General features: G+C 41.6%; 1 protein-coding gene across 5 annotated transcripts in view; it reads right to left on the bottom strand.

Moving 5' to 3' along the window:
- The window catches only part of PAPSS1 (3'-phosphoadenosine 5'-phosphosulfate synthase 1), a 108,870-nt gene that overhangs the window by 25,457 nt on the left and 58,299 nt on the right, over positions 1 to 25,114 (bottom strand). For all 5 annotated transcript variants that reach the window (XM_081226611.1, XM_081226607.1, XM_081226609.1 and 2 more), the window contains 3 exons: positions 23,676 to 23,881; positions 20,439 to 20,574; positions 7,989 to 8,257 (listed from right to left, as the gene is read on the bottom strand). In XM_081226611.1, the coding sequence (XP_081082737.1) occupies positions 7,989 to 8,257; positions 20,439 to 20,574; positions 23,676 to 23,881 (611 nt within the window). The remainder of the gene's footprint in view (positions 1 to 7,988; positions 8,258 to 20,438; positions 20,575 to 23,675; positions 23,882 to 25,114) is intronic.

The raw sequence follows: 25,114 nt of genomic DNA on the forward strand, positions 1-25,114 counted from the left end.
CAACTACTGAAGCCCACGTGCCACAACTACTGAAGCCCGCGTGCCTAGAGTCCGTGCTCTGCAACAAGAGAAGCCACTGCAATGAGAAGCCTGTGCACTGCAATGAAGAGTAGCCCTGGCTCGCTGTTAACTAGAGAAAGCCTGTGTGAAGCAACGAAGACCCAATGCAGCCAAAAATAAACAAAGTGAATTAAAAAAAAAAAAAGAAAGAAAAAGCCAGGGCTTCCCTGGTGGCGCAGTGGTTGAGAGTCCGCCTGCCGATGCAGGGGACACAGGCTCGTGCCCCAGTTCAGGAAGATCCCACATGCCGCGGAGCAGCTGGGCCCGTGAGCCATGGCCGCTGAGCCTGCGCGTCCGGAGCCTGTGCTCTGCAACGGGAGAGGCCACAACAGTGAGAGGCCCGCATACCAAAAAAAAAAAAAAAAAAAGCAAAAAGTCCTTGATAATCTTCTGTCTCTCCACCCCCTCACTGATTATTAAGGAAGCAAAGGAAGGCAACCATGGTGGTATGTCATTGGAAAGCATTTCATGATATCCTTTACAGGGGTGAGAGAAGAAAAAAATAGGTACCAGTTATTGAGTTCTTCCTAATATGAAAACAAAGTGTTTTATAAATACCTCATTTAATGTCTAGAGCAAATCAGTAAGATAATATTTCTGTTTCACAAATAAGAAAACTTTCAATAACACATTCAAAGCTGCAAAGCGAACAACTAAGAGACGGAATATTTGAACTGGGTCTTTCCAATCCCAAAGTCCATGCATACCTACTCTTATTGAGCTACTTACACTGTGTCATGCCCTACAACACAGGACATCAGAGCAGGACAGGAAAGACAAATTAGTACTACATTTAAGGAAGAAACAGCATAGATTCCAATTGCAGAAAAAAAGTGAAAAGCCAAACTGCAACACAATATCTGAACTTGATGCTGCTTGAGTAAGAAACAGGCACAAAGAGATTCTGAGTTGGAAATCTACAGAAAAGTCAGGAGAAAAACAGGGTTTCCCACTTCCCCAGGAAAAGCATCCTAAAACACCTGTAAAATCTAATGTTTCTGAATTAAATTAGTAATTTCAGTTCTTAAGACACATATAAGCTAACAGTATATAAAACAGACTATAGGAATCCCCAAATTATTTTTTAAATAAATCAACAGACTCTAAATGTTTTTGTGATAAAGATCTGCAACTGCTTACCAGAAAATCTGAAGTTCAATTTTTTTCCAGCTTTGTTGAGATATAATTGACATACGACATTATGTAAGTGTAAAGTATACAACATGATGATTTGATATAGGTACATACTACCAAGTGGTTACCATAAGAAGACTACTTAACACACCCATCTGAAATCCAAAAACCCAGTTTTTTAACTAACTTAGCAGAACCTGATCAAAACTGACATGAAGTTATCTATGGCCTTTGCTGATCCCAATTACTGTGGAAAGTCATTCACTGTGCTACAGAAATATTAATGTGCTTTATGTCTCAGAACCATCAGGAGAATTAAGTAGTAATACATGACCCCAAGTATTTTGGATAAGAGACTGTGAATCTGTGTTACGCTATTCCAGATACATCAATAAAATAAATGAGCAGATGACAAAATTATCAAAGGCCTCAAAGAGAGTCAAAGGTTACAATTAAAACTTGGGAGTTTATGGCTCCTATAATTAGGCTCAGACCCTAAGAGTGTCCCTTTAGGTTGTTAAAGCTCTTGGAAGTGTTTAAGGGGAAGAACAGGGTTTCTACCCTAACAGACATCCTATTTACTACTCCAAATACTAGTGTAAAGCAGGAACTAATTAAATATACTGGCATCATGTGGCAATATGTTCCTACTGTAGCTGTTTAAGGGCATCTGCTCACTTAAATACAATCAGTTGCTATTAAGGAGTCATTTACCAAGTGCACGGATAACTTTCATGGCAAAGAAAAACCCCAGCTTCTAACAATGCATTTTCTCCAAAATTCAGCACGTACTTTTCACTCAAATGCCTTAAGCCCAAGACAAAACTTATTATTTGTACATATCCACATTCCAAGATACATCTTACTTTCAGCACTTTCACGTAACATGTCTTAAAAAGTATTATTTGTCCTTTACAGAAATGGATTTAGCATTTAGTGAGATGGGACAATTTTCTACATAGTGGATTAATGCCTCAAAAAAAAGGTACATATATGACACATTTTTAGCATTAGAAAAGTAGCTCTCCCACAACATGCTGCCCTGCACCCCACCTACCCAATTCCTAAAACGGAATTTAGGAATCAAGCCATTAAATCTTTACAGACTGAAAAATCAGGGACATCCTGTTGATAACCAAACAGACTAACAGCTGCTCATTGTTCTGAGAAGCATTTGTGCTGCGGAAGCAAATCTAGTACCAATGCCTTCTAAATGACCTACAGACAATGATTAAAGGAAGAGTCACTGTTTTTTATTTTATTATTATTAGTTGGCAAATGAGCATTACTGGCAGACTTTTTCCTGATGTCACTGGAAAAGCTACAAAATGAGTGTTGTGTTTTGGTTTTTTTTCTTTGAACTATAAAAAAATTCTTCACTTGAGGCTGTGAATAAGCCAAATAAGTCAAACACACAAGTGAGGCACTTGAGAAAAAGAAATGGGTAGTTTTCAAAAGCCACTCAATCTAACAGTTTAAATCCTGCCAGTTCATAAACATTAATATATTTAATGGTTTAAAATATGAAGCGGTTTATCAGAATTTCTAAAGTTTGTTCTATAAAAGTTCAGAAGTTAAAAATGGCCTTTGCGCAGGCACCAGATGCGGTGCTTCCTGAGAAGAGCTACACCTCTTAGCATGTAACTGACACTCCAAACAGAGATCTACAGACAGAAACTACTCTAACACACCTTTATACCCTTCTAGGAAACCTGGGAGCTCTGTGTAGGCTCAGGGGATCCTTAACTTCTTTGCCCTCCCACCGACTGCTAAGGCCCCTTTGAGGCTTCCAGGCAGCAAGGAGCCTTGTGCAAAGAACACACAGTCCTTGGAGTCAGAAAGGCTTGAGTTTCAGTTCCAGCTCTGTGTATTGCTGGCTGTAAGATCTGACCAAGACTCTCTCCCTGACCTAACTCTGGTCAGGTTCCTCCAAGCCCTCTATGCCTTGACCTTCTGTGTCCATCCTTGTAGGGCCTGTACCACCCAGTTGCAGCAAAAATCTAAGTCTTGAAACCCTCCATCCTTGATATCTGATCAAATTCTACATCCCCCCCCCCAAGTGATATCTGATGAGGCTGTCCTGCCTTCCACAAGGATCCTGCTAGGTCTGTTTAACTAGAATCATCCCATGCCCATTGTTTCTGATGTTTCCTCTTAGTAATTTTCCATCCACTGACTCCTACTCTGCTCCTTGGCTATAAATCCCCACTTGACCACGATGTATTCAACTGAGCCCAGTTCTCTGCTGAGGTCTGCTGCAGTAGTTCCTGAATGAAAATCTGTTTTTATTGCTTTAACTACTATCCAGCTCTGGTTTTCTTGGACAGACCAAAGTTATGTTACTTGGTCTCTCTGAGCTTCAGTAACCTCAGCTATAAAACTGAAATAAAACCTATCTCACTGAGCTGTTGTGGGGATGAATACAGACTAAACAAAGATCACAACCCACTCTAGGCTATGATAAACAAAAAATACGTTTGAAAGGCCCTGTACTAGAGATTCCACCTCTAATGAATGTCAGCCAAGGCCATCCTAATTCACTGTTCTGGAATTCCTACAGGATATTTTAAGAATTTATTTCCAGTCTGTTTTCCAAAAATCTGTGGCCACATATTTTAATATTATAAGATAAAAAATATTCTGTGGCAGTTATAATACCTGGCTCTGGAGCCAGACTATCTCAACACTGCTGTGTGATCCTGAATGGGTTATTTAACCCCTCTACCTCCGTTTCCTCATCTCTGAAGTAAGAATAATAATAATAGTACCTATTGTCTTGGTGTCATTCTAAGGATGAAGTTAGCTAATACATGTAAAGCACTTGGAACATTGCCTGGCAAATACAGTAAGAGCTCAATAAAAATAGGCTATTCTTATATTCTCAATCATGGTATATAATTTACTTCTCCATTTCCTCTTCAGTGAAACTGTTTCAATGAAAAAAAATTTGAGGTTCGTTAAGAAATAGCAGAAGTATTACAGAACGTTTGGTTAAATAGGGCTAGAGGACCCAAATGGCTAAAATGAAAACAGTCATCAAGTTTAGATGAAGAAATACACTGCTGACAAGAATATAAAATGGTACCACCACATTGGAAAATTGACTGGCAACATCTACTAAAGGTGAACAAAGGCATACCCCTAAATTGTCTAGAATTCCTAGTATATAACCAACATAAATGCCCACAAAAAGTCATGCACTAAAACCTTCATACCAGCACTATTCTTAATAGCAAACAACTGAAAACTGCAGAAACGCCCATCGACAGTATTGGGTGCAGTCACACAATGGGGCACTCCACAGTGCTGAGAGTGACCAATTACAACTAACTACACACAGCAGTAAGGGTGAGTTTCACCAACATAATGTAAAGTGAAAGAAGCCGGACACCAAAGAGTATACACTGTATAATTTCAGTTATGAAAAGCACTAGGACAGGCTGGAATAGATGCTGTGATGCAACGCCCTGGTCCCCCCAGGAAGGAAGGATTATTCCCCCCAGCTTTAGGAGTTGCCAACACAACACCCAGTGGCTGTCAGCCCTCCTTAGAACCTGCCTCTGTGGAAAAGAGCAGCGACGCCCAAAGGCATGCCCTTCTTGTGCAACTCAGAACATCTCTGAAGGGCCTTTCCACAATTCCACATGGGGTCAACCGAGGCTTCCAGAGACTGAACTTCAGCTCAACTTCTCCCCCTGCCCAATCTTGCTCTCTTCCTATCCCTTCTCTTCCACAAGTGTTGATCCCAAGAGCCATCCCTGATACACTTCCTGAACGCTAACCTCTCACTCTTAGAGTCTGCTTCCCTAAGTATCCACCAAGCAAACGAGATCTATGATGTGAGAAGTGAGGACAGGGATGACTACCGTGGGGAGAGCAGGTAATGACAGGAGACGGCAGGAAGGAGATCATCTAGGGTGCTGGTAATAGGCTTTTTACCTATTTGGGTGCTGGTCCTATGACTGTTCAAATGGGAAAAATTCATTTCATTGTAAACCTATGAAATATGCACTTCTTCCTACGTATATTATACTTCAATATGAAGTTAAAAGAAAATAAGGCAGGGCTTCCCTGGTGGTGCAGTGCTTGAGAGTCCGCCTGCCGATGCAGGGGACACAGGTTCGGGCCCCGGTCTGGGAAGATCCCACATGTCGCGGAGCGGCTGGGCCTGTGAGTCATGGCCGCTGAGCCTGTGCATCTGGAGCCTGTGCTCCGCAACGGGAGAGGCCACAACAGTGAGAGGCCCGCGTACGGCAAAAAAAAAAAAAAGAAAATAAGGCAAATAAGCAAATGATGAGAATGGGACAGAATCTTAAAGCATATTTTAGTCTCACCTCCTTGTGCATCCCTTAAATAACCCTTTTTTGTGCACTTAAACATAGCTCAGTGAAGTCTAACCTGCGATTACAGACCAGCTGGTGACAAACCAGGCTAAGAACAGGCCCAGGCTTTGACAACAGCCTGTGTTGTTTTGAGCAAACCATACTCTTGTGGGTAGCAACAGGAGTCAAATCCGAGGCCGGGGAAGGGCCTGCTGCAGCCGGCTCACCTCGCTGTCAGTTTTGCCTTGCAAGGAGGGAGACTCTGAGGTTAGCCAAAATGCAAGCACCCCAAAGGCACCTTTAGGTATCTTCACCTTTGAATCTTCAGAAACACACCTGGCTCTGAAATCGGAAGACTTAAAAATGTTTCTAGTGTAAACAAAACAGCATGCTTGACCCTTTGTGGTGTTCTCTCAAGAAAGGCCTTTCTCTCTTACCATAGCTGTCTGTTTTGTTTTGTTTTTTTATTAATTAATTTATTAATTTTTGGCTGCATTGGGTCTTTGTTGCTACGCTCAGGCTTTCTCCAGTTGCGGCAAGCGGGGGCTAGTCTTCGTTGTGGTGCACGGGCTTCTCACTGCAGTGGCTTCTCTTGTTGTGGAGCACGGGCTCTAGGCGTGTGGGCTTCATTAGTTGCGGCACGGGGGCTCAGTAGTTGTGGCTTGTGGGCTCTAGAGCGTAGGCTCAGTAGTTATGGCGCATGGGCTTAGTTGCTCCGTGGCATGTGGGATCTTCCCAGACCAGGGCTCGAACCCGTGTCCCCTGCATTGGCAGGCGGATTCTTAACCACTGAGCCACCAGGGAAGTCCCATCTGGCTGCTTTTATTATTTATCTATCCCTCCATTGCCTCCTTCTCAAAAGCAGTTTTTAGTTTATTTAGGTAATAAAATGTCACATCTTCCCCTTTTACATAGGGAATAAAAAACACAAATAGGACAAAATATGTCCTCAATAGGGAAGATAAATTCCTTCATTTTCTTCACTGGCTCTTAATGAGATTATTGATAAACTCATTCCTGACCCTAAATTCACCTGCATCATTCCCACAGTGAAAACCACTCACCCTATACTCTGGAAAACTTCAGTCCCAATGATTCCCTTAAAATGATGATGATGAAGACAGCACCAAAAAAGCTGAGAAACTATTGGAACAAAATCGTTACTTTATTTCCAAAATAATTTAGTTCATCTTTGAGATGTGAGAACTAAAGACCATGGTGGTCTCTGGGAAACTCAAAGGGCTTTTGGTGCCCAATTCTTATGAACATTTTATACCAACAAAGAGGGAAGAATATGAGGAGTTTTACCTCATATGGAAGTTCTAATGCATTATTTAGGCTGGATCCAAGAGAAGAGTCAAATACATTGTAATCTTTTAACTTGTTGTTATTGTAGTTTTGTGTCAGTATTTCTTAAAGAGTTGCACAGCCCCACAACTAAGGTCCAATAAAAATTTTCAGGCTTGCATAGCACAGGGAGATCAGCCGGTGCTTTGTGACCACCTAGAAGGGTGGGATAGGGAGGGTAGGAGGGAGACGCAACAGGGAGGGGATATGGGGATATACGTATACGTATAGCTGATTCACTTTGTTATACAGCAGAAACTAACACAACAATGTAAAGCAATTATACTCCAATAAAGATGTTAAAAAAAACACACAAACTTTTAGGCTTGATCCCAAAGAATAGCCAAACACACTTGTATTTCCTTTTAAACTTTTTTTTTGAAGGAAGATATCACAGAGTATATACAACTAAATTATTTAATTCTTTCTAAAAGGGTTTGCCTCTCAGATAAATCTAAGTAAATTCATCTCCCTTCAAGGCAGGGATGAAAAAGAATGCAATAATAACGTGCATTCTATTCTTTATCTTAAACACTCAAACAAGAAGCTGGCTAGGAATTTCCCACACACTGTTTTTTAGGTCATTTGTTGATTTATTCATTTATTCAAACAAATATTTTTTGAAAGCCAACTCTACCCTGAAGCAAAAACCTAATTAACTCCTCTTCCTTACATATGGTTATAAAAAGATCTCAAAACCTCCCTTTTGACCACTAAGTAGAACTCTAAAACTCTCTTCCACCCCATTACAAGAAGCAATTTAACTTCCTAACCCTATTAGTCCTTCAATAAAGAACAGATGAAGAATGTCTTCTGAATGTTTTTTTGAAATTTTTGAAAAGATACCACGCTTTCCTTCCCACTGAAATACCAGAAGCAAAAGTCAGACCAAATCTGTCCCCTGAGAAGAGTAACTCTGGACTTTGCTAAAGGGATAAGATGAGTGTTATCAGATCTGTATAACATGGTCAGACAAGAGCCTGTGTCACACCTTCCCAAGCTCGCCCATGCGAGCATGCCTTGTGTTTAGAATAGACCTACAGATGAGAGAAAAATCAAAAGTCAGGTCTGTTGTTGACACTTGCTGTGTCAGTAACAGTGGTTCAGCACTGCTGCCGTGAATACCTCAGTTGGTCCAGCATACATCATGGGAGATGGGAAGATGGCCACCACTGTGGTTTCAGGATTCAGGACTCCTTCCTCCAGCACTGCAGCATGCTGCTTCATACGCCACATCAGAGGAACATCATCGTCCTTTGTCCAGCCACCAAGAGGGTGAAGGAGAAGGACAGGGCGCCGGTAGCCCCTCTCTAGAAGTTGCTTATGGGTATCCTGCATTAATAGAGCATGGCCATTGTGCACTGGGTTGCGTAACTGAAATGCAAAGACAGCATCTGAAAGAGAATATTCAGAGTTAATAATAGTCCTTTTCTAACAGATTACCTTCCAAAGGGTAAGCAGCAATTCTTCTTGAAGCTTGATGCTTAGGATTAAGCAAACACGCATGCTCAGAATCAGAAACTGGTGAAAAACATGTACAGCGCTGACCATTTACTCCAAGGCAACACGATATAGTAATTATTACTTTACAAATCTTACAAGCCTGAGCATGTGTCACATAGTAGTGATAGATTTATAACAATTACTTTCTGAATTCATGGGCAACCTGAGAATGATAATCAGACCTTCTGGCCCTAATATCTCGGTTCAACTGCTTGCAATGGATATAAATTCTTGGTCTTTGCCTTAATTACCCATCAAGTCAACCCTGTCGTTGGACCTAAGATACTCCTTTATTGAAGGAAGACAGAAAGACAGAGATATGTAGAGTTTAAAAAATTTACTTACTATCCAAATAAGCTCATTTATACTGATTACTCTACTTGACTGGAACCCAATGTTGTTTTGTGATGCCAGGTCTCAATTTTGGATTGTAGTTTAGCAACAGCAATATCCCTTACAAGGACCATTGTTATTACTCAAATGTTGAAAACTGCTGGATTAATTAAACTGGTTAACTATGTAACATCTGATTACAACCCTGGCTTCACTCCTACGTGGGGCTCTTGCTATCAGAAGACCTTTCTTAGAAGGCATGGTTCCTTGGAGTCATAGAGTAATTTCACAGAACAGAGTAACAATGCAGTTAGAGGAGCTCTGTATTTGATGCCCTCACAATATCTGATACATCATCACGCCATGTTGATCCAATCTTGACTCAGAGAGGAACAACTTCCTCTTCCCGAATAATTTTAAGCCAAATAGTACAACATCCCCAATCTATTCTCAATTCTGACCCTCTTCTATCACCGTGACAAAAGGCACAGAAACAAAACTATGGCACCCTACTTGACCAGGAGATTTTTGGGGACACATCCTGTGATATTCCAAGATTTAGAGCATTTTCACTATGCTTTGAAGTTCTCAAGTTACCTTTTCTTGAGAAACAAGGCTGGTTTTCACCAAAGAAATAGCTGCTAGCTTTTATCTGCTAGTTTTAGCATGCTGCAAATACTGCCAAATGGTGATTTTTCTAATTCCATCATTCCATCTACATTTATTAGTTGAATTTCTACTATAAGTTAGAGTTTCCACTTCTCCTCCTTATATGACATAAAGTACAAAAAAGAAGTCTTGATACAAATATGTGAGTATTTAAAATTATGCTGCTTTAAGGAAATGGGAGGAGCGGTACAGACCTGAAAGTTTTTCTCTCTTTTTAAAATCACTTCAAACTTTGGATATAGTATATGGATATCAAAAGATTTCAAAACATCCCTTTTAGCCATTAAGTAGAACTCCAGAACTCCCCTTCCCCAAGACCAAGAAGGAATTTTACTTCCTGACTCTATTATACTCCAGTCCTTCCAAAAAAGAACAGATGAAGAATGTCTCCTGAATACGAGCACTAACACTGCTCCATTTAGGGGGGATTACTGCCTGAACTGAACTTGCATTCTGATTCTGGCCTAAATCTCATCAGCAACTTTAGTTCTCTCTCCTCTCTTCCCTTCCCTTTGTACTGCCCATTCTTTGTAAACAGCCTTGAAGCACAACAGAGACACTTACTAAGCATTAATAAATCCTACTACTGGGCTAATGTGAGTTACTGCACTGATGGAGAGGTTGAGGGCGAGTGGCTCCAGGTTTGCACCATGGGGAGGAAAGAGAGTAAGAGGACTCTGGCCCAGCATAAGCCTGTAGCACCAGGGCCGAGGAGATGCCTGCATGGTAGGGGCAAATAGGGCCAGGGCTGAGAAGACAGTTCATTTGCCTGGGAGCGTAAACAGAGCAAATAAGTAAATAGATTGAGTAGAATGGCAGCCAGGATTCTCACTGTAGGAGAGGAGGCAAAAATACCAAAAAGAAGAAAGGCTAGAAAAGACCACGTGGTATTGGATTAGGGTTGAAAATAGCAGCGTGACCTCATGGTTTTCAGCTACATAGACAGATATATACAGGAACAGATATAAATGTGTGTGAGTGTATGTGCTTATGCACATTTCTTGGTTCTGTCCGCTGAAAGGTCCTACGAGCAATGACTACCCAGTGGCAATGAGCAAAACTAAAGCCCAAATTTTACATTCTAAATACTATTCCTCACTTAAGCCAGGGTTCCTTGGCAAAATGGCCAATTCTAGGGCTAGGGCACGGAAAGTACAACATGAGCTGGAACGTCTTTTGTGTCATAAGGAAAGGAAGTGCTCAGAGAATAATGAGGACTTGTCAAAAGGATCCAGCAACCAGTCTGACATGGTCCCAAAGGCCAACCTAGGACAAGCTAAATATCAAGTAAATAATAATATTAATGGATTGTAAACCACTGAGTAAATAGGAATCTGTAAATCCAGAAACAATAAAATAAGTGAAAAAACCAATGGAGGAGAAGCAGAAACTCTTACAGTAGAAAGTCAACTAATAAACGTAGATGGAATGATGGAATTAGAAAAATCACCATTTGGCAGCATTTGCAGCATGCTAAAACTAGCAGATAAAAGTTTGATGACAAGGGGGTATTTATGGAGTCTCAGAATCTCTCCCCCAAAATACCTGTTAGTACATACAAAATAATTTGTTAACTTTACAGCACAAAAACCTGGTAAACATGATCTTAAATGATAAAAGTTAACTTTAAAAAAGTTAACCTCATCTGTAATAGGACAAATCAAAATTGTGAGCCACCAAATACGATGTGCCAAGAATTCAGCATTGTTTCCTGCAGGATTCCTGACAAAAATGTGTAACTGGAACCTAATCATGAGGAAACAGCAGATAAACCCAAACTGAGAGACAGTCAAGAAAGTAAACGACATGACTATTCAAAAATGCCAAAGTTGTAAAAGACACAACAAAGACTAAGCGACTGTTCCGAATGAAGTAGACTAAAGAGACATGACTGACACCCTGAACCAGGAAGGAAAGGTGGCAAAGAGAAGATTTTAGTTGTCATTGCTGGTTTTGTGATAAAAGACATTATTGGGACAGTGGCATGATGTGAGTGAAGTGCACAGATTAGACAGTATTATATCAATGGTATTTTCCTGAGTTTGATGAGCATACTGAGGTGAGGTAGGAGACTGTCCTTATCTTCAGGAAATACATATGGAAATAACTAAGGAGTAATGAGGCATCATGTCTGCAACTTTCAAAGAAAGTGAGAATGAGAAAGCAAAGAAATATAACGTTAATTATGGAAACTGGGTGAAGAATATATAGGAGTTCTTGGTACTATTCTTGTAATTTTTCTGTAAATTTAAAATTATTTCAAAATAAAAAGTTAAAAAACAAAGTAAAAAATTATGACAGGAGACATATGAACTGGTTATAACATGTAGATTTTATTTAGATCCTGATTCAAACAAACGATAAAAAAAAGAAATGTGACTACTATGAAATTATCAGAAATATAAACACTGACTAGATATTTGATAGTATTAAGAAACTATTGATATTATCATTATTTAGGTGCAATAGTGACATCATGGTTGTATTTCTTAAAGTCCTTACCTTTAAGAAATACTTTCTGAAATATTTAGATGGTAATGACATGGGGTTTGAGATTTGCTTCAGAATAATATGCAGGGATGCAGTGGGGTAGGTAGGAGTACAGGTGAAACAAGAGTAGCCAAGAGTTGGTACCACTGAATTTGGGTTAGAGGTATATAGGGATTCATTCACACTATTGTATCTACTTACAAATTAAGTAGCATATGTTTAAAATTTTCCCTAATAATTTTTAAAAGAGAAGATACATGTAGAAGCAGCACTGCTTTGGAACATGATATTTACGGGTTCAAATTACAGGTCTAACAATTTTTAACCATGGACTGTCGTCTTTAAGGACTTAATTTCACTTTTGACACCTTCGTAGTGGGGATGATACTAAGGTTACTGTTATGAAGATAAAATGATATAAAGTACCCAGCACGGTGAGATGTACAGTGCAGTCACTTAAAAATCTAAGTTCCTTAAGACAATTCATTCTTCAAAAAAACCCAAAAAAACACCACATCTAAAAGTTCCTGGCAGGAAATTGAACCCACTGTTCTACTGGTGACTCAAGGTCTACTCTAGTATGAACTAACACTCCAGTGAGTGTTTCCAAGATGAGGGTGCATTAGCTCTGTGCTGCAATATGCAGCCTTCGCCTTCCTTAATTAGGAACAGGTGCCTAACTGTGAAAAGGACCCCTGGGTAATACATCTCAGGTGTATGATGACTACATTCCTAGACTCCAATCAGGTCAAATCTGATTTTGTAAAATTGCCATTTAGCAAGATTATTTATATGAACAGCATGTGCAAAAGGAAACATAAATAAATTCTGTCTCAAATATACGTATTTCACAGATTCTAAAAATTCATCTACCTAGGTTTCCTTTCCAAAAAGAATTAATCTAGCTCCACATGGGACATTTAACAGATAAAGTTAAGATGAATGACTTATTAAAAGTTTACATTAGCAGCATATAAAGGATTTTGCTGCCAAAATTTCTTCCAGGTAGAATTATTTCCTTATTATCAGTTCCATTCAGAAATCCAATGATCATTTGCTCTGTCTGCCCATTTTTTCTTGCCAATATTACCAGGTTTTTCCTAAACTTCCAGCCTTTTCAATCCCTTGTTAACTATTTATCAATGAATTACACAAATGGCTTTAACTGCCTGTAGCTCCAGACTGCATTTTCATCCCTACCATCTGGTTTCCCCACTAGAGAACTTATGTGGATGAACAATGGAATGGAAGCACCTGATCCACTGGAAGCTTACACTCCCAAGGTATTGCCCCAAATAACATAACCCAGTATGCATCACCATTATATTTTCCTCCAACAATTTTCCATCAAGGATGGAAAAAGAATAATGGGCCACTATGGACCTGGGGCCACTGATACTTAGAGCAACTTTCAGTAATTCTTCACATTCTCATCCCCATTTTCTAAAGGACAAGTGAATTCCCCGTTGTCACACCAAAACTGGTAGAAAATACTTGCCTTTTCGCTTACAACTCTTTATGGATTAGTTTAAGACTGCTTTACCTAAGATCAGGGTTTCAACCATGTCTGAAAATGGGACATTATCTTCAAAATGACTGGAATTTAATATTAACATTTATGATTTCCATTTCTTTCTAGCCTTCTGCCCCCATTCCTGGGAAAGGACCAGGAATTCCATACTTGTGATTTATAGAAATTACACTGTGAAGCTGCTGATGCCGTGCACAAAAACAAACTTTTCCTTCAAGAGCTAGAGTGAATATTTTAAGCTTTGCAGGCTATGGGGCTTCTGCTGCAACGACTCAACCCTGCCGAGCAGTGCAAAAACAGCCACAGACGATGCATAAGTGACTGTGGATATTTCCCAGTAAAACTTTATTTACAAGAACTGGCAGCGGGCCAGATTTGGCGTGCAGGCTGTGGTTTACCAACCTCTGAAAGACAAATGAAATTTGGGTGATGGAAGTAAGAGCACTGCAACCAAGACGCCTGGTGTGAGCAGAAGTGTGGAGGCAGGAAAGCAGATGTGTCTGAGGACACAGAATCATCCATCTTGTCAAAGATGGATACAAAGCCTAGCACGTGATATCACACAGAATTTTGAATGATAGGTTAGGAAGGATACTGTGTTCCAAACAGAGGTTGTGAGTTAATCAGTAATGTTGCCCAGAAAATTAGGCTAGTAGACTGTGCAGGACTGAGGTGGGGGAGGGTGAGTGGGTGGAGTGGGGAGACAGCAAAATCAGAAGACTGTAGCGCAGAAACGTGCTCCCATATTTTCCATATAAAATAAACCATCCACCAACTCTTCCATTCTCCCCACTGACTCAATCTATTTCTCCCCCAGGATACAGACAGGCTCATTTGACCAATCACAACCTACACACTGGGAATGGGGTCACAACGGCAGAGACTGGCGCTGCCCGCTCCCTCAAACCCCTCCCCAGCGCTGAGGTCACTGAGCAGCGCTCTATGTGTTACTGACTCACAGATCTACGTCATCTGACCGAAACTCCCCTAAGCTCCAGACCGTCTCTCCACCTGCCTCTTAGCACTCCACGGGCACCTCAAATCCCCTCCTGCCAGCCTCCCTGCACGCCTCTGGCCCTCCTCCATGCCCTCTGAGAGCAGGCACCACCACCCACTGCAGAGTCTTAGACTCTGGAGGACCACTGCCATCCTCCACACGCAGTGCATCGCTCTGTTCCCTAAACCTCACTAAACCCTGCTTTCTTCACTCCCCGTGCCCACATCAGCCCTTCATCCCTGCTTCACAAGACAACTGGTCTCCCCCCACAACCCCATCTAGCCTCCATCCAGCAGCCAAAGCAGGCAGCGGGGCAGGGAAGAAAGGTGTTGGGACAGGATGAAAATTCTGTTTTAGATACACTGTCCTGGGGGAACAGTGGAACTGGTCCTGCCCCCAGGAGCTTACAATCTAGTCAGAGGAGGAGAAGCAAACATTCACTAATCAGAGAATAAATCCATGTTAGAAGGAATATACTTCCTTCAACTCCAAGAGGACATGATTAGATCTTTGTTTTCAGAAGGTAAGTCTGGTGACAATGTGAAGGATAAAGTGATGGAAGAAAAGAACGGGAATGGAGTCACTCCTTCAACTAATTCCTTCCTGCTCTGCCACATAGTGTGAGTATGAAACCCCTGCCAAATCCAAAAGGTACTTTCCTGTTTTAAAAGTCCTGACCTCTCTGCTGCCTCTGACATTAAAAAAAAAAAAAAAAGCTATGCCACTGTCTTCACAGCCTCAAGGCCTGCTAACCATGGCACCAACCTTTTCTATTTCATCTGCCTCTTTATGCTTTTTCTTTAGTAAAAACCATGAAACACTGAAGAAAATTTGGAGGGGAAAAACCACCCCAAATGCACTATCTTAAAATAACTGTTTTGGGGTTTTTGAATAGTCTCCTAGTTTTTCTCCTTATGCACACGTTTTTACACAGATGTGATCAAATGTGTATGACATTTTATATTCTGCTTGGCCCATTTTGGTCTAGTCACCTGTTTCTGACATCCTGCAGTCCTCTCAGAGACACAGAGTTCATTGCTGGGTCCTACGAAATTCTCAGAGCCAGAGTTCATTGCTGGGTCCTACGAAATTCTCAGAGCCACAGAGTTCATTGCTGGGTCCTATGAAATTCTTTCTTTACGTACTCATTCAGGAAACTTACCCCTTCGCCTGGATTCAATTACCATGTGCATACAGATGGCTTCTGTTAGCTGCATCCCTAAGTCCTGACCTTCCAACTCATCAGTTACAGAGACTTATTACTAAAAACGTTTCAATAGATGCTGCTCATTACCACCCCGCCCCTCAATTCCTTCACCTTCACTTACTACCCTCACATCTCAAGTCAAAAGCAGGTCCAGCTTCTAAAACCTGCACCTTCTCCTATACCTCATGTCTAAGTAAAAGAAGAGCCCCATACTACAGTTTCTCTCCCTCTCCTCCGGATTCGACACCATCCAGTCCAGGAGCCAACACACCATGTTAACAAGTACGGTCTGATCCCTTTCCCTCCAGCAGACGGAAGGGGAAGAAGACAGTGAAGAAGGTTCTTCTCGGGATGTGCTGATTTCTGACAGGGGAAGGAATGGCAACCGTGAGTGTTTTCGAAGGTGGTGGGAGGAGGCTGGGCCCTGACCCCCAGAATACGTGCAGGACACGGGCTGCCTAATCTAGTGCCACGGCCACGGAACCCTGTTGTGGCACAGTACAAACACCTAGGCTGGACCCCGGTGCTGCACTTTCTCAGCGAGGGGTCCGGGGACAACTGCAGCTCCCCAGCAGGGCAGCTGTGAGCAACGAATGAGCTGGTCAGCAGGGGAGCGCTGCTAACTCCTTCCCCCAGATTTCTCAGACCTGCGCTTCACTGCCCAGCCCACAGGCAGAGCCCCGGCCTGCATCCCAACCACTAGACCCAGAATTACAACATCTGCCTGCTGTCTTCCTTTCAACTTCTCTGAAAACTGGCCTGCATACGCAGTAATTAATAAGTCTTCTCTTGCAGTCCTACGCAAGCTCTATTATCTACCACTTTACCCCAAAGCTCTAAGTACAGGCATTTCTGATTTTCCCCAAATCAACATAGTAGCTGAACAAGAGAGTCCTGACAATCGCTCTAGTGTTGCTGGGAGGCAGGCTGGGGTGCACGCACGCTATGTTTTCGTGGGAGTTTTTTGAAGAGAGCTGGAAATGAGAAAGAGTTTGATCCCCCTCCTCCCTCGGGACTGTCATTTCTTGTACTTAAACTGCTCATGAGGGGGAAAAAATCAACAAGACAGGGCTAGGCTACTTGACTAAATATGAATAGACTAGAATTTTTCATCAACAGGCACTCTCATACCCCAAAGTACGGCAGCAAGTTGTTTTTCTTTCTCAGGACTAGAAATGCTTTCAAATTAAAGTGAAAAATAATGTTGGATATAAAGCTTTTTTGCCAGCTGGACTCTGTACTGTCTGTTCTCCATTCCCCTTCCTGTCCAGTCCTGTCTCGTGCCTCTGTGCGCGTGTGCGCATGTGCACGTGTGCATGTGTGTGCATGTTTGGGGGTGGGAGTGCTGTACTCCTGCCTCCGTACGGGAGACATCAGTAGGCAACCAGAGAACGGAGGACAGAAGTCTCGCCCCAGTAGCATCCCGCTTCAGCGCTGTGATCACAGCGGGGTCTATACCCCGGACAACTAGCTCCTGCCCGGCAGCCCCTTGCCACAGCTCCAGCTCCTCTTACCCCACTTCAGAAACAATGCTGCCTTCCGACGCCCTGCAGGAATGGTCATACTACCCCAAATTGCCAGTCCCCGGATGCCTCATCATTCCTTGGTGGTTCCCTTAGCCCTGACCGCCCATCTTTAAATACTCACGTTGTTAGATAATGTTCACAGCCTCATCTGAGTGTGCCTTGACCTGACTGACAAGAGGCTCCATCACCCAATCTCAGATTACAGCATCTCCAGCCCACTGCCACGTATGGGCAAGAAAGCCCAGAGCCTTCAGAGGCAAACTATCTGCTTCCACCTCAGCTTTCTCAGGCATCTGTTGTTCCCAACTCTGCCTAATATATCCATCTACTGTCTCTACCCATTCATTTAAAATACAGTCTGTGGTTCAACAACTTGACAAAGCTTTCTCAGATTTATTCAACACTGTGCTACCACATACTAGCTTGAAAGAAATTATGTCAGCATTTCCCTTTGTAACCCAGCAGGACACCAGTACTCTGTGTGTAATAAACACTAACTGGCTCTTACTTGGCTTAAGTGAAATTCAGTCCTTCTTTCCAGGACAGTGGTCAATCATCAGTGGTTCAAAGAACTTGCCATCTGGAACCGTGTCACCTTGCAATCACTGACGTGGGTATTAAAGACCTCTCAATCCTTCCAGCTACAGAATGGTCTAGAAACAGCAAAACTGATCATATCAATGTGCACAGGACAACAACCCACACAGGGTAATCAAAGATTACCTAATATTCCCTAAGATGAGGGAAGGAGAAGGAGGAAGAGGTAAGAAAAGAAACCTTAAGTAAAAGAAAAAAATATTCCCTGTTTTCTCTCCCTTGAACTATGATTTGTACACAAGAGTAGATGACTTGTTATTGGCTTCCAGAAAGAGTGAATAAGAACTATAAAGGGACCTCCTCAGTCTGTTGCTTATTTGCCTTAGTCTAAAATGGAAAAGTCAACAAAATAACAATCCATCATCTTTTTTGCTGGATTTAAGGCTAATAACCAGCTCTCAGCTACTTTAAACAAAGCTGCAATCACTCATTATGCAACAAATCCTCTAAATGATTTAAAATGTTTGGTACACAAGGAAGAATGTAAAACAGACGTAATATAAAGTCTTGGATTATGAATGATAATTTCTTGATAAGACCCCTCAACAGTGCTAAAAATTTATTTAGTAACATGAATTCCAGATATAAATTATTTTGAAAACAAATTAAAGTAAGCAAGGAGGTCTCAGCAAGTCCTCAGCGAAACATGTTCCTGTTCACCAGAAAAAAAGAGAGAAGTCTACACATATTAAACTATCAGATGCTTCTGGATGCAAATAAACGAAGACCCAACTAGAAGTGTCTTATACAACTCAAACACGCATTAGGTCTTTGAATAACAAATCTGGATACAGAGGACCCAAGGGCTGGATCAGAAACTCAAACAGTATAAGATTCTTATGGATTCTCATGGTACAAAATGGCTACCAGAGCTCCAAACATTGTACCCTTACATGACAGCATCCAAAGCAGGAGGAAGAGGAAGGATGGGAAAGGATAACTTTTTGTCCTAAGCCAGTTTCTTTTCAGGAAGGAAAACCTTTCCCAGAAGCCCCACTTGCTTACATCTCAAAGGTCAAAACTGACTTACACATGGACCTTTAGGTCACACACTGACAAAAGAGAATGCGGCACCATCACTGACTTATGGCAGTCATGATGCAGTTCATGATACAGTCCTCTATGACTGGGCCCAAAACGTGTTAGCAAGAAAGAAGAGAACAAGCTGCTGTATAAGCAAGCACCGAGTGTAATATTCGGAGAAATTCCTGCACAAGTAGTTTAAGCCAAATATGTGCTTCAAATTCAGAGGAGAGGAATAAAATTCAGAAGGAGGAATGGGGTACCACACTATCAAATACCGTAAGGGGGCCAAGCAAAAAATGTGCATGAACGAGGCAGGCTGGTGGGGACTGTGGAGCTCTGAAGAGTGTGTGTCCATCTCGGGCCCCCAGTTCTTGATCACTTGCACATCACTTCAAGTATCAGCTAATTACAATACAGCTTAAGAAAAAACAGATATTCTTCCTTTTCCCTTTACTTGTATACCCTTTACTTACTGGTAAAAACTAGCTTCCAACCCACATAACAGAAATAATGACACCTTAACCTCTTACTGTGTGCCAGGTACTATTACGGTGCCTAACCATCTTAGTTCATTTCACTTTTTAAAAATAAAATCCTATGTGTCAGGTACCATCACTGTCCTCATTTGTACAACTAGGGAACTGAGCCTTAAGAGAGGAAACCCCTTTCCCCACAACCACATAACTTCTAAGTGGTAAAGTAGGGGGCAGTGTGCACACAGGACTCTGAATGACTACCAAGGATCTGAGAGGTCACAGAACCTAAACAAAACTGATGAAATGGGAGCTCTTGCCCAGATTCTGGAGTCACTTGGGAAGGCGGGCTTCTGGTTAATAAATACGGCTGAGTGGCCACGTAGTTCCTTAAAAGGCATCCATATCCACCTGACTTTTCTCAGCCATATCTCCTCAATTTGTACACAGAAGATATTTTAAAAAGCAGCACCAATGCTTAGTGTTTAACCATTTCTGTAGTGGGTGAGAATTCACTAGCAGCATGATTGTAGGAGGTTTCAAATTCTTCAGATCTTAAAAAACAGCCTCCTATAATCTACAGCGAATGCTGTGGCAGGCACCTGGAATTTGCAAGTGTGGGTGCACCAGTGTAAACACATCATTTACCTACTTCTGTGTAAAATATCTGCTAATCACAGATGTCTAATATAAAAATCCCTGTCCTGGGACACTTTCTAAGACAGTATTATAAAAAACAGTTTCTACAAACTCTCTATATTTACTGCTCCATTCTGTCCTAATCCAGAAATCTGAAATCGTTATTAACCTACTCTACAACAACTTTTCCTGTTATTTGTTGACTGTCTCTCTCTTCTACACTATAAACTCCTGTCTTATTTATTTATGAATCCTCAGCACTTGGTACTCTGGCATATAACGATGCAAAACAAACACTTGCTAAATGAATAGCAAATGTGATATTGTTGTTCTATTATTTTCTGCAGTGGTACATTCCACTCCAATAAGACATTCTGGGATATAAAGCACGTTGATATGAGTGAACTACACAGGTTGATTCAGATTGACTACCTTTCCTTACATATTCCATTGCTAACTAAATTTATCTTTACTCCTCATTCTGTCTTACATTTTAGCAAGCACTGGAAAAGATCTTCAAGAGCCTCCCCATCAAGGAGAAACTCCAAGTAATCCCATGTTAGATAATTAGGTCCATGTCTTACCTGCATTCATATCTTTAAACTTCTGCTTTAGCTCAGTAGGAGTAAAACGGTACTGATCAAGACCATCATTCCAATAAATTCGGTCCAAGACTTGAAGATCTCCTCCAATCAGCCAATCTCCTTGTTCCATAACCATCTAATGGCAAGAGAAAGAAAATAATTTTTTTTCCACAGGAACCAATATCAAAATAAGTAAGAACATTTCTCTCATACAAGCTAAATATACCTGTAAACTACTCTCTTCTTAAGGTCAATGGTAAATCTGTTTGGTTTATCAACTGAACTGGCATTAGAGATGCTGTAGAATTAGAATATATTTTATAATTTTGCAAAGGATTTGTGACGCAGCTATTATATTTGCATATGAAACGCAAACAAAATCAAAATGAATAATTACTTTTTTAAGTAACCAAAACATTCTTTTCATTGCTGTTGTATGTTGATTAACAGAAAAGTGTGTAAGCCTGGGTCACCCTGCCCTCTTGTGTTCTCCAATCCTAAACTTTTGAGCAATTAAAGTAATGATGATGGAGCTGAACACAAATTCATGCCTTCCAATCTCCACACCGCCTCAAATTTCTTTCGGCTCCACTCGTGTCCTTTCTCTGCATCTGAGAGAAGATATACCCTCTAGGACCCATCCATTTTTGCAATGCAGCTCAAGCTCTTCCCCCACAGCTTCAACTTACCTGCTAACAATGCACCTCAACTGCGTAGTCACTTCCTGCCTGCTCTCCCTCACTAGTAGGTCTCTACCCATCCTCCAAACCACTCATTCAACAAATTCACTGAGGACTGGTATGTGTCAGGGCCTATGCTAGGCACTGGGAAGTAGAGCAGAAAACGAGAGAGAAAGATCTTACTCCAATGGAACTTATATTTTAGTGGGCGAGACAGAGGAGAAACCAGAGAAATATCAGCTAGTGATAAACGTTGCAGAGAAAACAAACAGGGCACTGGAACACAGTGCCCAGGGAGTAGACTGAATGGCATTTAAGAGAAAGGAGTTAGTAACTGCCTCTCTGAGGAAGGTGACATTTAACCTGAGAGGATGAAAAGGAACTCGTCACAGAGGTAAAGCAGTTCATGCAGAGGGACACCAAGTGCAAAGTCCTGGCGCAGAAACACGTTTCTGTCTTTAAGGAACAGAAAGAAAGCTAATGTGGCTAGAAGGTCAGAAAGGCCAAAGCAAGGAGAGGGGCAGTGGTAGTGGAAGAGATTGTGGAAGAAGGCCAGGGCCGGATCCCACAGCGCCTCACAGGTTTTATTCTGATTACAATGAGCAGCCACTGGAGAGTTTTAAAGGGGGCAGTGATATGTTCAGATCTATATTTTTAAAAGACTCACTCTGGCTGCACTAGGAGAATGGATTTCAATGGGTATGACAGGAAGCAGGACTCCAGCCAGGAGACCGGGAGGGCATGGCCAGTACCGGGGGGCATGGGGCTGGAAGAGGGACACCCTGCTCTAGACCAGCCGGCTGGCTTCTTAAATCACCACGTCGTTTGTGACCCTGTCAAATCTGCCTGCCACCTCTCTGTTCCTAGGAAGGCAGAGCAGCATAGGGGAAAGAGCACAGAAGACCTAAGACAGACTCTAATCCTCACACCTCACAGGTACCTCTGCAGCTCTGGGAAAGTTGAACCCACTCTAAGACTCCTCAGAATAAAGAAAATAACCTTGTCTGCTTCTAAGGGTCACTATAGGGACTGAAAAGCAGAAACGTGGTTGAAAAGCATAAATACATGTAAATTGTTATTATGACTGAACAAAATTTTAACACCTTGGAGTAGAAACTGAAGCCCAAGGTCCTCTCTCCCACTGGACCACCAACTCTCTCTCAAACGCACGGAGTCTTCACTCCCCCTGCCCCAGAAACCGGGGAAGCCGTTTCTTACAGCTCTCTCCTATCCAACTGCTACTGGTTCCTCAAGGCTGCACACCAAGTACTAACTAACCTAAGAAGTCTTATAGACTGCTCTAAATAAAAGTGGCACACAATATAAACAGCATTCACATATGTTCAGTGATTAAAAAATGTCTCCTCCAATGAATTCATACAAAAAGTACTCTCTAGTGGTAGGGATTACATAGTACGTGAAGCTCTACATCAACCAATAATGACTTTCTGCTAAGGATTATGGAAGATGGCTTTAAAGCCCAAGGTCTTGGATTCAAATCAGACCCTCATCCCAACCATAAGCTGCAAAACTTTGGCCAAGAACATATATCCCCCATAAAGTCTCAATTTCTCCATGTGTAAGATGGAAATACCACCCATCCTAAAGGTCTGCTATGTGGTTCAAAAAATTTACATAAGCATGGTTTGTAAACTATGTTATTTGTTATTAATAACTGTAGAATTTTAATGCTGAAGGAATGTCTGACACCGTTAGTTCAACCTCATTTTATAAAACAATATATTTGCCTGTTTTTTAAGTTTATCACTTTTTTGTCCTACATAAGACAATGAAATGAAATTTAACACACTTCCATGATCTAAACAGAAGTTATATAAAGTTTCTAGGTAACGCTACTAAAATTTCACTTAGTTTCTTTCTTTTTTTTTTTTTCGGCTGCACCATGCAGCCTGCAGGATCTTAGTTCCCCGACCAGGGGTCCAATCAGGGCCCTGGCAGTGAAAGCGCTGAGTCTAACTACTGGACTGCCAGGGAACTCCTTCGCTTAGTTTCTTTAAAAGTTCAAAGTCTACTTTAAAACAAATGACAGAAATGTGACTTCAGTGATAATGTTTCACATACAATACATAAAATACATGAGGCCCTTTGGGGAGACCAATTAAAAATTTCACTGCTTTCATACCAGAAACACAATGTTCAATTAAAAGCCCACATTGGATAAAATCACCCAGCGTGGGCTCCCATAGCACCCTGCCATCACATCCTACCTGTAAGTACAAGATCAATGTCTGCGCCCACCACCAGACAGCATGCTCCAAGCATATAAAGATTGCCCCTGCCGTGCACATCAGCCCTATATACCCAGCGTTAGCACCTAGCTCAGTGCCTGGTGTAGAGTAGATGTTTAAAAAATATTTGCTGAATATTTATGTGGACCAAACAACAAAACCATATGCTCATCACACTAAGTTCCAGCCTTGATTCTGCAAAATATTAACAGTTCCAATGGCATAATTGATATACAGGTAATGCCTCACATTTCAGCACAAACATTACTGGCAAATCAAGATAAAATGCAGCAAGGTTTACTCAGGACCTTGATGTAGGGGTGGTTCTTGCATGTTGTTCCCCACTGCCTGGCACAGCGCTCCTCCTTCCTGTGCTCAAAAAACTCTGGATTGCGAAGAATAGCCACGCGGCGGCCCTCGTACATCAGAGCAAAAGCCGTGCAGCCGTCCAGCCTCTCTTTATCTTCCTGAGTAGCTGTCAGAACTATCGGTACTGACAAGTTAATGACACCCCCTGCAGGGCACAAAAGAACATAAAGCACACAGCTTGCATTACTCAGTGGGCCTCACATCTACCTTTCACACTTCAGTAGATACTCTTCAAATAATAAAAGATTTATTGCTCCAGTGACAGTGTTTCCACTGGTACCTGGAACAGAAAAGCAGGGAGAGAACAAGCAACAAACCCAGAGTTGAAAACAAAACAAAACAGCAAAAATTAAGAACCTCAACAATGTGTGCAGCAATACTCCTCACAACCACTCATGAAACTGTCTTTAGGGGTAAGAATCACAGAAGTTTAAGAAACTGTTGAGTAAGGAAGAATCAGCTGGTTAAGCCTAACACCACCAAAAATATATGAGTAAGACAAAGAATTATGCTTCAGGGCCTTTACAGGAAAAATATTATAACTGATACTGCTGACAACTACATTTTGAGTGGCAAGTTGGTTAAGTAACTTGAGTATACTTGGTATACCTGGATATCCTTGAGAGAGGAAGATGAAAACACTCAAAAAGTTTTTTGTTTTTTGTTTTCTAATCAGAATGGAACTGATGCCAGCTATCACTGGTCAAGAGATAAAGGTAGTAAATAATCAGTGGCTCCATTTAAACCAAAATATGTTGCCAGGGCTTCCCTGCTGGCGCAGTGGTTGAGGGTCCGCCTGCCGATGCAGGGGACACAGGTTCGTGCCCCAGTCCGGGAAGATCCCACATGCCGCGAAGCGGCTGGGCCCGTGAGCCATGGCCACCGAGCCTGTGCGTCCGGAGCCTGTGCTCCGCAATGGGAGAGACCACAACGGTGAGAGGCCCGCGTACCGCCAAAAAAAAAAAAAAAAAAAAAGTTGCCAGTGAGACCAAAGGCACATTCTCAGTTCCCAACCTTTCAAGCTCTGAAAGTGTTTTGTTCTTTCCTATCCGTCATGTGCAAGTTAGAAAAATAAAATACACCCTCAAATTCATATGTGGATATTATTTACATATCAAAGAGAAACCACACTTTTTGTGAAATCATGGCATGCCTTCTTTGGGCAAAAGACGTCAACAAAATCAATGATAACAGTTTGGCTGTTTTAAAATTACCACCGTAAGGTGGAGTTCAAAATGGAAAATTAATAGGTAGATTTACACCACACCCAAGACTAAGTCATTACTAAGGAGGCAGTCCACAAAGACTTTACCATTATTTCCAAGGAAGAAAATCAAGAAGTAAAATTTAATTCTTCTGTTAAAGGTTCTTGAGAACA

Source organism: Mesoplodon bidens, assembly GCF_964165515.1.
Source record: "Mesoplodon bidens genome assembly, chromosome: 1".
Lineage (NCBI taxonomy): Eukaryota > Metazoa > Chordata > Mammalia > Artiodactyla > Ziphiidae > Mesoplodon > Mesoplodon bidens.